Source organism: Boleophthalmus pectinirostris, unplaced genomic scaffold (genome assembly GCF_026225935.1).
Source record: "Boleophthalmus pectinirostris isolate CB_2022bp ecotype Guang Dong unplaced genomic scaffold, ASM2622593v1 HiC_scaffold_7, whole genome shotgun sequence".
NCBI classification, from domain to species: Eukaryota; Metazoa; Chordata; class Actinopteri; order Gobiiformes; family Gobiidae; genus Boleophthalmus; species Boleophthalmus pectinirostris.
The window spans coordinates 24,353,388-24,364,301 of record NW_026571473.1 but is presented as its reverse complement, the minus strand read 5'-3'; the positions used below and the strand labels follow the sequence as shown (position 1 = coordinate 24,364,301).

The 10,914-nt window shown below is 36.9% G+C and overlaps 1 protein-coding gene across 2 annotated transcripts; it reads right to left on the bottom strand.

Moving 5' to 3' along the window:
- Positions 1-229: 229 nt before the first annotated feature.
- Positions 230-10,832, bottom strand: tbc1d23 (TBC1 domain family, member 23). Of its 2 annotated transcripts, none has more exons than XM_020918804.2 (19): positions 10,758-10,832; positions 9,957-10,065; positions 9,360-9,465; positions 8,542-8,746; positions 8,338-8,461; positions 7,261-7,385; positions 7,136-7,182; positions 6,956-7,059; positions 6,507-6,629; positions 6,038-6,130; positions 5,799-5,969; positions 5,266-5,308; positions 5,087-5,193; positions 4,862-5,001; positions 4,366-4,410; positions 3,786-3,874; positions 3,431-3,566; positions 2,179-2,373; positions 230-2,077 (listed from the first exon to the last, which is right to left on the bottom strand). In XM_020918804.2, the coding sequence occupies exons 1-19, from the start codon at positions 10,796-10,798 to the stop codon at positions 1,993-1,995; spliced, it is 2,088 nt and encodes a 695-aa protein (XP_020774463.1). In that variant the 5' UTR covers positions 10,799-10,832; the 3' UTR covers positions 230-1,992. The 2 variants fall into 2 exon arrangements, with proteins under 2 accessions (XP_020774463.1, XP_055020946.1); XM_055164971.1 differs by having other exon boundaries at positions 10,675-10,788.
- Between the last annotated feature and the right edge of the window lie 82 nt (positions 10,833-10,914).

Here is a 10,914-nt window from a genome sequence, read left to right as displayed (position 1 = left end):
CTCTTCAACAACCAATGAAAGTACGGTACGATATAATACTCTCTTATTACATTCTTATTATATTGTTATTTCTCTGGGTCCAAAAGTTACCAAGCTAAACTGAATCCATTTGTTTTTTTTTAGTTTTTTCCTTTATATTTGTATTTAGCATTTTCCTACCTATACGTCTTAATTTGGCCCAGTTTTTTTAATTCAACGAAAAATGTAGACAAAATATATGAATAACTGGTCCAGTCAATAATGTCCATTTATTAAAAACAGAAATGCTTAGAAAATAACAGCAAAACATTAAGGTGCAAATTACACATCTGACATGTTGCATTTTGAGTGGTGACATCCTTTACCCAGTGACAATACAGTTATAATGTTAAATTCTCTCAGTAATTAAATCCTGAACACGATCAGATGATTGGGTTACACGGGAATGATGAGACTGAATGAATACACTGTGGTGCTGCTGCCCATAATATATGAGCCGAGATGTTTATAATAATTTAACACAAGTTGGAAAAACAGGTCCAATCTGTTCAAATGAGTCTACTGGAAGATTTGAACATCAGATCAAGTCAAGGGGGCTATGTTTACGTACTGGTACTGGTAAATATTAAAGAAAAAAATGAGTTGGAAAAGTAGCAAAGTAATGAGATAAGTTGCCACTATGATTTGAAGAATACGTTTCATTTCACAGGCATGAGGCTAAAGGCAACAGTGGCAAGCTATAACTAAATAACAGTGTTGCGTTAGATTAGTTACAATGGACAAGACAAAACACAAAGATATCAATAATTAATATTAATAATTTCATTACAAATGCCTAACACAAAACCTCTCAACTTGCTTTACAGCAGTCCATTCATTTACAATGGCCAATACAGGGGCTTTGTTAATATGGGAAAATACAACACAAATCTATTGTAATGGAATGAGTGAGGTGTTACTGTACAAACCCTGGACTTGTAAAAGGATGTTGCTTAAATCAGAGCTACATCAAACTGCTATGAGATGAGGTTTGGTTTTTACATTTAAAAAGCTGAAAATAAATTATATCCCAAGCTGCTGTAAAGGTCCGTGCTAAATATAGATTGGTTTAAACATTATATACAATACAGTTATGAAGTTGCCACTTTTGTTGGTGTTAAGGCTCCTTTTTTGAAAAAACTAAGAACTGAAAGATGTTACACAAAACTCAGAAATGTAGTTCCTATGTTGGTGAAAACTGGATGGAGGGGAATTTCCAGAGGAAACATTATAGCGCAACTAAAAAGATAGCTCAATTGTCAACTGAACATAATATAAAGGACTAATACAGGCGTTTTTGTGAGGTGATAAAACTTCCTACATCTCCTTTGCCATCTTAAGACACATTTCCAAGTATTGCCGACCCAGGCTCAAGGTTGGGTCTAGCGAGAAATCAAAACTTGCTGGTTGGCCAAACAATAAGCAGCGATGGCTTGAATTCTGTCATAGCAGAACGGATGAATAGTAGACAACACTTGGTAAGGATACATAAAGATGAGATTTTCAGTAAACCCAAAAAACCGATAATACAGAAGTCAATTTGACTTGAAAAGATGATGGAGCTTACTCTGAAGTGTGGGGAAAACTTCAAAAGAACATTATCCAAAAACAGCCAGTAAAGTTCTCTCTGAAAACAATGAAAATAGTGAATTTTATGATTAAAAAGGCTTGCCACTGGAGGGTCAAAACGCTACCATAAGGCCTGAAGAGAAGTGTTACTGCCACAGACTCCCAGATTTCATTTTGGGTATTTTTGGATGACAGCGGAGCACCTTACAACACATACAGTCAATCCTGTAAGTTTTGGTCAAGTCCCCAAAACAGACAAACTTCATAGGTCTTCATAGTCAACACTGCAGGGGCCTGTCCAAGAGGGAGGAGGCGGCCGAGGGAGAATGGGATACAACTTTAAACTCCCCAAGGACAAAAAACACGTCACCCAGTTTGTTTGACAGCTAGCCTTCATTTAGTGTTTTACGAGCTCTCCAAAGCATCTAGAACTTTCATGATCTGCTGCTTGATCACTTTTGTAGCATCACCGGCATTGGGTATAAGATATCTATGAGGAAAGAGAAACAAGAAAAACAAGTGTCAGATATAATCTAAAAGGTATCAAATAAAGACATATCTTGTGACTGAAAGTGTCTGTAAAACACGCACCTCTCCACAGCTGAGATCTCTACTCCAGCAGAGTTGTTAGTGCCAAACTTGAATGTGATAAGCTCTGGGTGCTTCTTCTTTGAGGTGATTTTAACAACAGAGTTCAGTGCTTGTCTGGACTGGATGTAAGCGAAACCTTTCCGAGAGGCGATTTCTCTGAGGCAGTACATGTGAGTGGCTGTGATTAACAGGTGGCTGAAAAATAAAGAGATGAAGTGTCAATGAACAATGAAGAAAACTTGATTGATTTAATTTTATTTGTATTAATATATTGTGTCAATATATATTTTTTATTATATAGATTAAAGAGAAAAAATCCGCAAACTGTCTTACTTGCAAATTGTGAGTGCAACGTTTTGGCTCTAGGCCTTCATCAGGCATAATCAGGCAAAGGCCTAGTGTCGCAACGTTGCGCAATTTGTCCTAATAAATCTCACAATTTGCAAGTAAGACAGTGTGCAGGATTTTTCTCTATGTTCTTGGGCTGCTCCCTCTCCTTCAGCGCACCCATCTCAAGGAATTCATGTGCGAAGTTCTCATTCTTTTATTATATAGGTTAAATTCACATTCAGATTTTTGCTTTAAGCTATGGTGGGAAAAAAAATAAATCAAAGGAGGACTTATTTCTCAATGGTGATTTTGTTCCTCTTGCTGTTATGCAAACAACAGTGCACAGAAAACAATTCATTTCTACTGTCGTCTTTATTATCATTTCCTAAAACAACTGAAAAGAGGAAAAAACTAAAACTTTCTTGACTAACTGCAGTGGTTTGAATTTTACATAACTTCACTAAACCAAAGAGCACATTCAGCACATTTAAGAAACACAATTTTCAACTTCTGCTCTAGTGTAAAAGAAGAGCAAAGACCAGCTCTTTGAATATATTTTCCATGACAACTTTCAATCACACCGTCCCACCTTAGTTAAATAAAACAAAGAGGCAGGTGATTTCGGCTACCACCTGTTCTAGGACCTACCAAGGAACAAGCTTTAATAATGATTATGTAATGACCATGAAAATTTGTGACCGACTAAAGGCTGTCAGCAGCGTGTTTTTGATTTTAAAAGTCAAGAACAGTCTCACAAATTATTGATATCTACAGAACATTGCAACATTTACAAAGGTCTAGAATTTAAGATCAGGATGGTGAAATTCATAATCTCAAATCTCTTTGTAGTGCAATGTGTGCAAATAAGAAAAAAGTTGTGTCTGTATTATTAAATATGTGTTGATGTAATAAATGCACTCACCTTGGAAACATGTGCCCAGTTTCCTTCACCTCGTTGCAGGGAATGTGGTGCTTCACATCAGGTTTGTTGATCCAAGTCTGAATATTTACAATCTCTTTCCTGTCGTCATCGGACATAGACGAGCTGTCAATCTCATCTAAAGTCACAACATCACAGTAGTATTAAAAACATGAACAATAAAAAAAATTGAATAATTTATAAACAATAATTTTTATTGACTATTCCTAATTTGTTGTAGAAGTAGAAGAAGTAGAGTTGTAGAAATGCATTCAAGTGTTATACAAGTATTAAATCTTTAAAATCTGATTATTAATTTTCCCCGATAAAATGTATTCAGTTATATTTTATAATGTACCTGTGTCATATTCCTCCTCATCACCGATACTAAAAACAGGCTTGACTCCTCTGTATGGTTTACCAACTCGGTCACTGCTGCTCACATGCCTAGGTACAGGAAAAAGACTTGAAAAAACTGTATTATTTTGTCAAAGGAATCCATGACATGAATGTATCCAGAAAGCTGCAAGAAAAGCTGCTATTAATGCTGTTATAAAGAATGAGGTTAAGTGAGATGTAACTATAATTATGTAACATATTAGTTACAGTATGCTGACCAGGACTTCTTCCCAATTTAATTCAAAATGTGGCTCCAAATATTAGATAAGTTGATGTAAGTTGGGATAGTCCCAGTGAGCATATGAAACAATGACATGGAAAAAGACATTTGTATACAAACAGTCAAGTATAAACCAATGACTATAGGCAACAGTGAGTTGTAAGCTTCTTTTTATCACTTCTAAGCATCTGAATGTTAGTGAAGCATGAGGACAGTGCTGTGTAGTTTTAACATGAGTGAAAAGTGCATGCGCTGCAGCAGGGGACTGATGTGAGTCTACAGCCGTGGACATGCTGTGACCAACAACTTGAGGTCTTACCGATCAGGAACCACCTTCTCTGGCCAAGGCAGATTGAAAGATATTCTAGTGTGAAATAAGGCAAATAAGGATTTGTGAATGTAAAAAACCTTTTGTCATCTTATACCCATCAATACTAAGTAACTGCTACTAACACACCTAGTTAGGGTTTAATTGAAGAGCCATTTCAAAATTGCCTACAAAACTAAATATACCCAATCAATCATCCAAATATTGGTGGTACTGCAGTTCAGTTAGTTCTGCATTATCAGCAACAGTAACACACACAAAAATCATTTCAGAACTTTTAGTCATAGTCCCTGCAAACTGATTTTATATCTGTGTTTAACACCAAAAACATTTATCCAGTCACATACAGCATTTTATTGTATTCACTGAACAATTTACTTGCTTTTTTGCTGTTGTTAAGCTAAATTAAATGTGTTAAATAACCATGAAACGTGTTGTTTCAGGTATATTTCGTCATTAGAATCTAGGAGTGACAAAGTGCACCTACTTGTCAACTGGGGCTGAAGTGTTCTCAATAAAACTAATCATCTTCTCCTTCACATTCACAGACTTGGACTTGAGAGCAAACGTCATTTTGTTCATCAATGACTTGACTCCTTTGCTGTCGCCAGGGCTGCACAGTTCCCCCTGTGAAGAGTCATAGGGACATGTGTCAAAATGTAAATAAATATATAAAATGTAAAATAAAACAAAATTATGAAATAGTGCTTACGTCTACAGAGCTCAGGCTGCTGTGAGACCCTGAGGTGCTGACAATCCAGTTTAGATAAGACGAGTCCAAGCCTTCAATGTTCATGTCGACTAGGTGCTTCTGGAGAGCTGCACAAAAAAAAAAACAAACTTAGTTACCAACATTTAACAATCCAAACAATAATTACAACTGTCACTCACCCATGAAGCCTCCTTTGGCTATACTGACATACTCTTTGTTTTTCTGAAAGACAAGAGACAGGCATACTTAATAAAAAAAAAAAAAAACTTGTTTGGCCATTATAAAACAAACAAAAGACATGAAGCATTGTCATAGCCCACCAATAAAACAAACACTGGGCACAAACAAAAACTGGCAATAAGTAAATCATTACAATAAGATTCTGGGTTAGAACTAGATACAAACAACTGAATCAAAGAAAAAGGTTAAACATTACATTTATCTAATAATTCCATACTATTTTATAATTTTGGAAGCATATGGGCAGAACATTTCTGAAAAATGTGTTGGAGAACTTTTGCTATGCTATTTGTCTAAATGTCTAAATGTCTAAATTCAAATACCCTTAAATACTTGAAGTCTACTTACAGTTTCATTATCTCAGAATATTTTTGGTGGGGGGTTCTTCATTTTGTTATTCTGTTTGTATGGTTGTAATGTATATATTTTTGAAATAAATATATTAAAAACAGTCACTCTGTCAGTCTCTCACCTGTAAGAAATGTGCCAGCACCATGTTCATGTACATGTCCTCCTCCTCGCGGCCGCTGCCCATGAAGCACAAATGCTCTCCGCTGGCAATGGACCCTGACTCCAGGGACTGTTTTTGCGCCTCCAACAGAGACTTCACTGAGAGGGCGAACTCTGAGGGGTTCTGCAGCATCTGCAAGAAAACAACAATGGTGAGGGGGGGTTGGGGGTTTTGCTTCAATAAACTGTGCAGCAACTCACCAAGTCAGAGTCCAGGTGGAACGCTGTGGATAAGTGACCAGAATTGTACTGTTCAGCCGGCCGACAGTCCACGACAAAAAAACGCACTCCCTCCTATAGAGCAAAAACCTTCATTTGAACATTTTGCAAAGCGAAGATGTGCCAAGATGTTGCCTTATTTATTCACTGGAAGTTTCACACAGTGGTTACTCTTTAATGTTCCTGTAGCAAAAAGTTTATCCTCCGCACTTGACATTTTTGAACTGAGATTTTGAGCTAGGTTCATGGTCAGGCGTACCAAATGGAGGACTGGCCTGCTGTACCCGTTTTAGGTTAATGGGAAAAGTTGATTACCTAGAATAAACCCATTTAGACACAGGAAGAACATGCAAACTGCACACTGAAAGGTCACACATGGCCCAGAAGTTCCAACCCAGAGACAGAAACAAATGAAGTCAATAATTGTCTCCAGTGTGTTAAACAGACTGACCTGCTGCAGCTGGTTGGCCTGCAAGATTTCTGGCACAGACACAGGGAGACACAGGGCCTGGCTGAGGTCCATCTCCTCCTCCTTTAGGGCCACCAGGCTGCTCCCAAACAGATTCTGGTTCATCTGACACAAACAAAACCAGATTCTATTGAGCCCTTCACGGTTATTCTTCATGAGCATGAAATCAGCTGACTCACTTTTATTCTCTCTGTGTTACTGAGTGGTACTTGTGTTTTTATGGAGTATATGTTTATAAATGTATTGATCAATGTCAAGATCAGGTGTGTGTGAGCAAATTTAACATAACTACAATAAAGTACTTGCAGGAGGACATTTTTTTTAGGTCAATGTGTATTACTCTTACATTAGTTCTATTTTATTATTCATTATTAGAGTACTTAATTATTGTTTCATATACTGAAATTATGATTTTTTTTATCTGCACTGACCTTTCTGAGGGACAAAGGGGTTTTTGTCTGGTAATACTGGGCCAAAGAAAACAGGTCTTCAATGTCTTCACTTTCCAAAAGAGAAGGTGATTCCTCAAGCATTTCTGTGAGAAAGGAATGCTTTTTTAAACTGCAGGTTCTTCAAATAGTAATGGTACATTATTAAAAAAAACAACTTACTAATGATGTCCTCTTTGCCGTCTGCTTCCTGTGCAAGTATGGATTCTCTGAGGGGACAAACAACAGATTGAGAGACACAAGGAAAATAAAAGCTTGTTTCCCCTTTTGACCATTTTGCTACATACTTGGCATTGACGAGAATAACGAGCATGAGAAAGAATATCAGGAAGGGGTCCGTTTGCTGGAAGTAGTTGTCCCACAAGGTCCGTGTCACATCAGGAAGGCAGTGACTGGAGAACAGGCTGCCCAACTAAACAGACAAAGACTTGAGTGTTTAACATGAATGAGATCTATTTTATACGGTTTACACAATGACATGTTTGGGGTTTAAAATGTATACATATATATTTTTTTAATGTCAATAGGCTCTATTTACGTTTACGTTACAAACCAGGAAGACGTTTAGAAAGATGCGATTACAACTTCAGGTGTAGTTACCGAAAATGAGCTCACCTAACATAGATCTATTAAAACCGGCAGTGGAAAAAAAAAACATTGCAGTAAAAGTCATCAGCAGTAAAATGAAGACTGCATAAGTATGTGCTGTTTGGAATCATTTTGAATTTGGCGCCCTCGTCTCTTCTAATCGTGTGTACCTAGTGCGCTCGGAGTTGGGTGTCACTGGGGAAATGATGAAAACTGAGGTATGGCTGTAATTGTTGATTAACCGAACGCTCCAATGACATTTAGATGAAGAAAACTGGGCCTGGGAAGTTGTCATCACATCTTTCCAAATGTCTTCCTTGTTTGTGACGCAAGCGTGAATAGAGTCTGTCTATATATATATATATATATATATATATATATATATATATTTTTTTTTTACACATACAGAGAAGTAATACTAAAAAGGCAGATTAAACATTCCAGTCACTCCTAAAACTTCAGTTAATTCACTCCACACCTTCTCTTTTTTGTGTTTTTCTCCTAATCTTTTTTAGCCTACAAAAAAGGTGAATTAACACACTATCGAATTAATTAATGGACTATTGCTCAAGTGATAAAAAGAGAAAAAAAGGAAACAAAATAGTACACCATGATTCCTTTGTTACATTGCCACCAAGAAAAATAATACTTTTTTTGAAATGTGATAATGATGTCAATTGGAGAATAATTATGTTTTAATTTTGTTTAACCTTACTGGAATATTTTAATGTTAATACAAAAATTTTGATCTAGTTGTGTCCCTCTGTAGTACATACCCAGCTCATTGCGTAAGAGTCTGGTGTGATTTTCTTAGTGTCCAGGAAGGAGCAGAGTTCAGGCTCATGGTACTGTAGCAATAATCTGAACAGGTGGAAAGGTCGGCCTTTAGGCACACAGTCTCTGCAAAAATAACAACAAAAAAACATGTGACGTTTCTTTATATTTGACATTTCAGACAAAAGACAGCTCAAATTACATACCTGGGGATGTATTTGTTCATAAGAGCGTAAAAGCAGTTGTAGAGGTCGCTGCGAGGAAGTTTCAGACTCAGGAGTGGTTTGAGCAGGTGAGGAAAACTCAAGTCAGTGCTGAAAGTAACGTTACGAGATTTACAGTAAAAAGTGATGATGGCCTCAACATCAGCCTCCATATCTACCCTCTCCTCCTCCGACACACCCAGCTGACCTGTACACGAGAAGATGTACACATTTTAACTAAAAGGAAGTGCATAACCATGCAACACAACTTCATGATTTTTACATGTTATAACTCAACACACTAAATATTTACTCATTATGTATAATGTATGCAGATATTGGAGGCAAGGCAGGTGAAGTATGTATTGACAGTGGTAGGGGCAGGGGCCAACCTTTAAATAATTGGGGAGTGAGTGAAAATCACCATGTAAGCTACAGCTCCCCATCTTACAAAGGCAGGTTTTTCATTGAGCCTCCTGATGTCTCCTGATATTTTGGGACAGATTCATTCTCTGAGGACACCTATTTTGGGCCAAACTTGATCCTGTCCTGCTTGTCCTCTCTGTGTTTGAAATCTAACCAAAGCAACCTGTTCTTGTGATGCCCTTCATCTTCAATAGGGAAGTCTACCATCAGCATAATCAAAACAATCCCCTATTTACTTTTCTAATTTTCTGTATAACACAATACCCCAGAGCATATTATAAGCATGTGAAAAAGACAATGAAAAACACTTCAATTCACCAAGAATAACATTGGTGAATTCCATTCATTGGATTCATTCTTGTCATTTTTTTCCTGGTACAATGGTATTGACTCACCAATCAGCTGTTGACTGCGGTTGTGAATGAGCGTCTGTTCTGGTAAATCCAGAACACCGTCCCAATTTGACAAACTGTCCCCTTTTCCAGAGACATTTAAAGCAATCTAACAAGAAAAATAAAGGGGAAAAAATGTATAAAAACACAACTATTGCTGAATGCCATTTCCATTGTTTCAACAAAACTAAATTTATTTATTTTTTACTCTCTTTTGGGATTATGCAATTTATAAAGAGGAGATTTAGACATGAATAACAATGCATTTAAATGACAGAGTTGTGCAGACAAACACATTTCTACAGAAAAGTCATCTCAAATACCAATGGTCAATGCAGCATCAAAATAAGCAAACTACTACAAACAATTAAATATGTTTAAATTTTTTTGTTTGTTTGCAGGGTATATCCAACAAGTGGGTGTGGCCCTGACTGTAGATTATTCATAAAATATTCATGTCATTACAACCCAGGCATGCCTGCCTTTCCAGTCTGTTGTCATCTTGTCACTTTACGCATATTGTACAGTACAGATACTAAAAATAGATACCATCTTTGGTAATATATGCAGGGATATTACAACATGGAAAGGTACATTTACCTTCCACATCTGGGCTCTGTGTTGAGGAGAGGACTCCTCTTCTTGTGTGTATCCTCGGTCCATTTCCAAGTCTGACCCAGAGTCCAAAGCCTCTGCCAAATCCTGGCTCCTACATCAGAGTTCAAACATCACATTTTTTCAAATGCCACAACAGATGGCACTTCCTGGATTTACTTAGGTTGATGATTAGTTATGGTTTAGTATCTCTCACATCTTTGACTATAATTATACATATGAAAAGAGAAATGCTTACATTTATAAAGACAAGTTGACTCGTATAAAATAGTATTTCAAGAACTATAAAAGTAATATTCATGAGGAATTGTACAAAGACCCTACATATAATATTATTTAATTAACAGGGCGATAAGAATTGAAAGTGCATTATTAGTTTGACGCGGGGCTCAGCACAATTTAAAGGGAAACTCCTTGGCTAGTTTTGTTAGCTTTTGAGCTAACTAAACTGACCCACTGACGTCCGTAATAGAAAATAAAACAATGGCTATATTACAGCAGACAGAAGCGTTTCAAAGTCCTCTTATTGTCCTCTTATTGTAATAAGCAAAGATAAGATTGTCAGCTCGGTAAAGTAACGTTAATAGAGATTAGCAGGTTAGCTATTCAACAGCATCGTACAGGTTTCTGGGATTAACATCTACTTTCTGTTCTCTCGTTGAAAGATATTAAGAAGTGTATCAATAACCGCGTAAATTATGACCTCTGTTAAGTGGTTTTGTGGCGACGTTACAGCGTGTATCTGTCTGTCCAGCGAAATTATAATCTCGATCAAAATGTTCTCACCAGCTCCTGCTGATCTGAGCTTCCTCCGCGGACTCCGCCATTGTTGTTCTCAGACACGTCAGGTGCCGTCAAACGACGCATGTGTCGCGGACTCAACAAAATAAAAATACTTATAATATAAATGTCATGATGGAACCTCTTTTTCTTTATCTCTTTA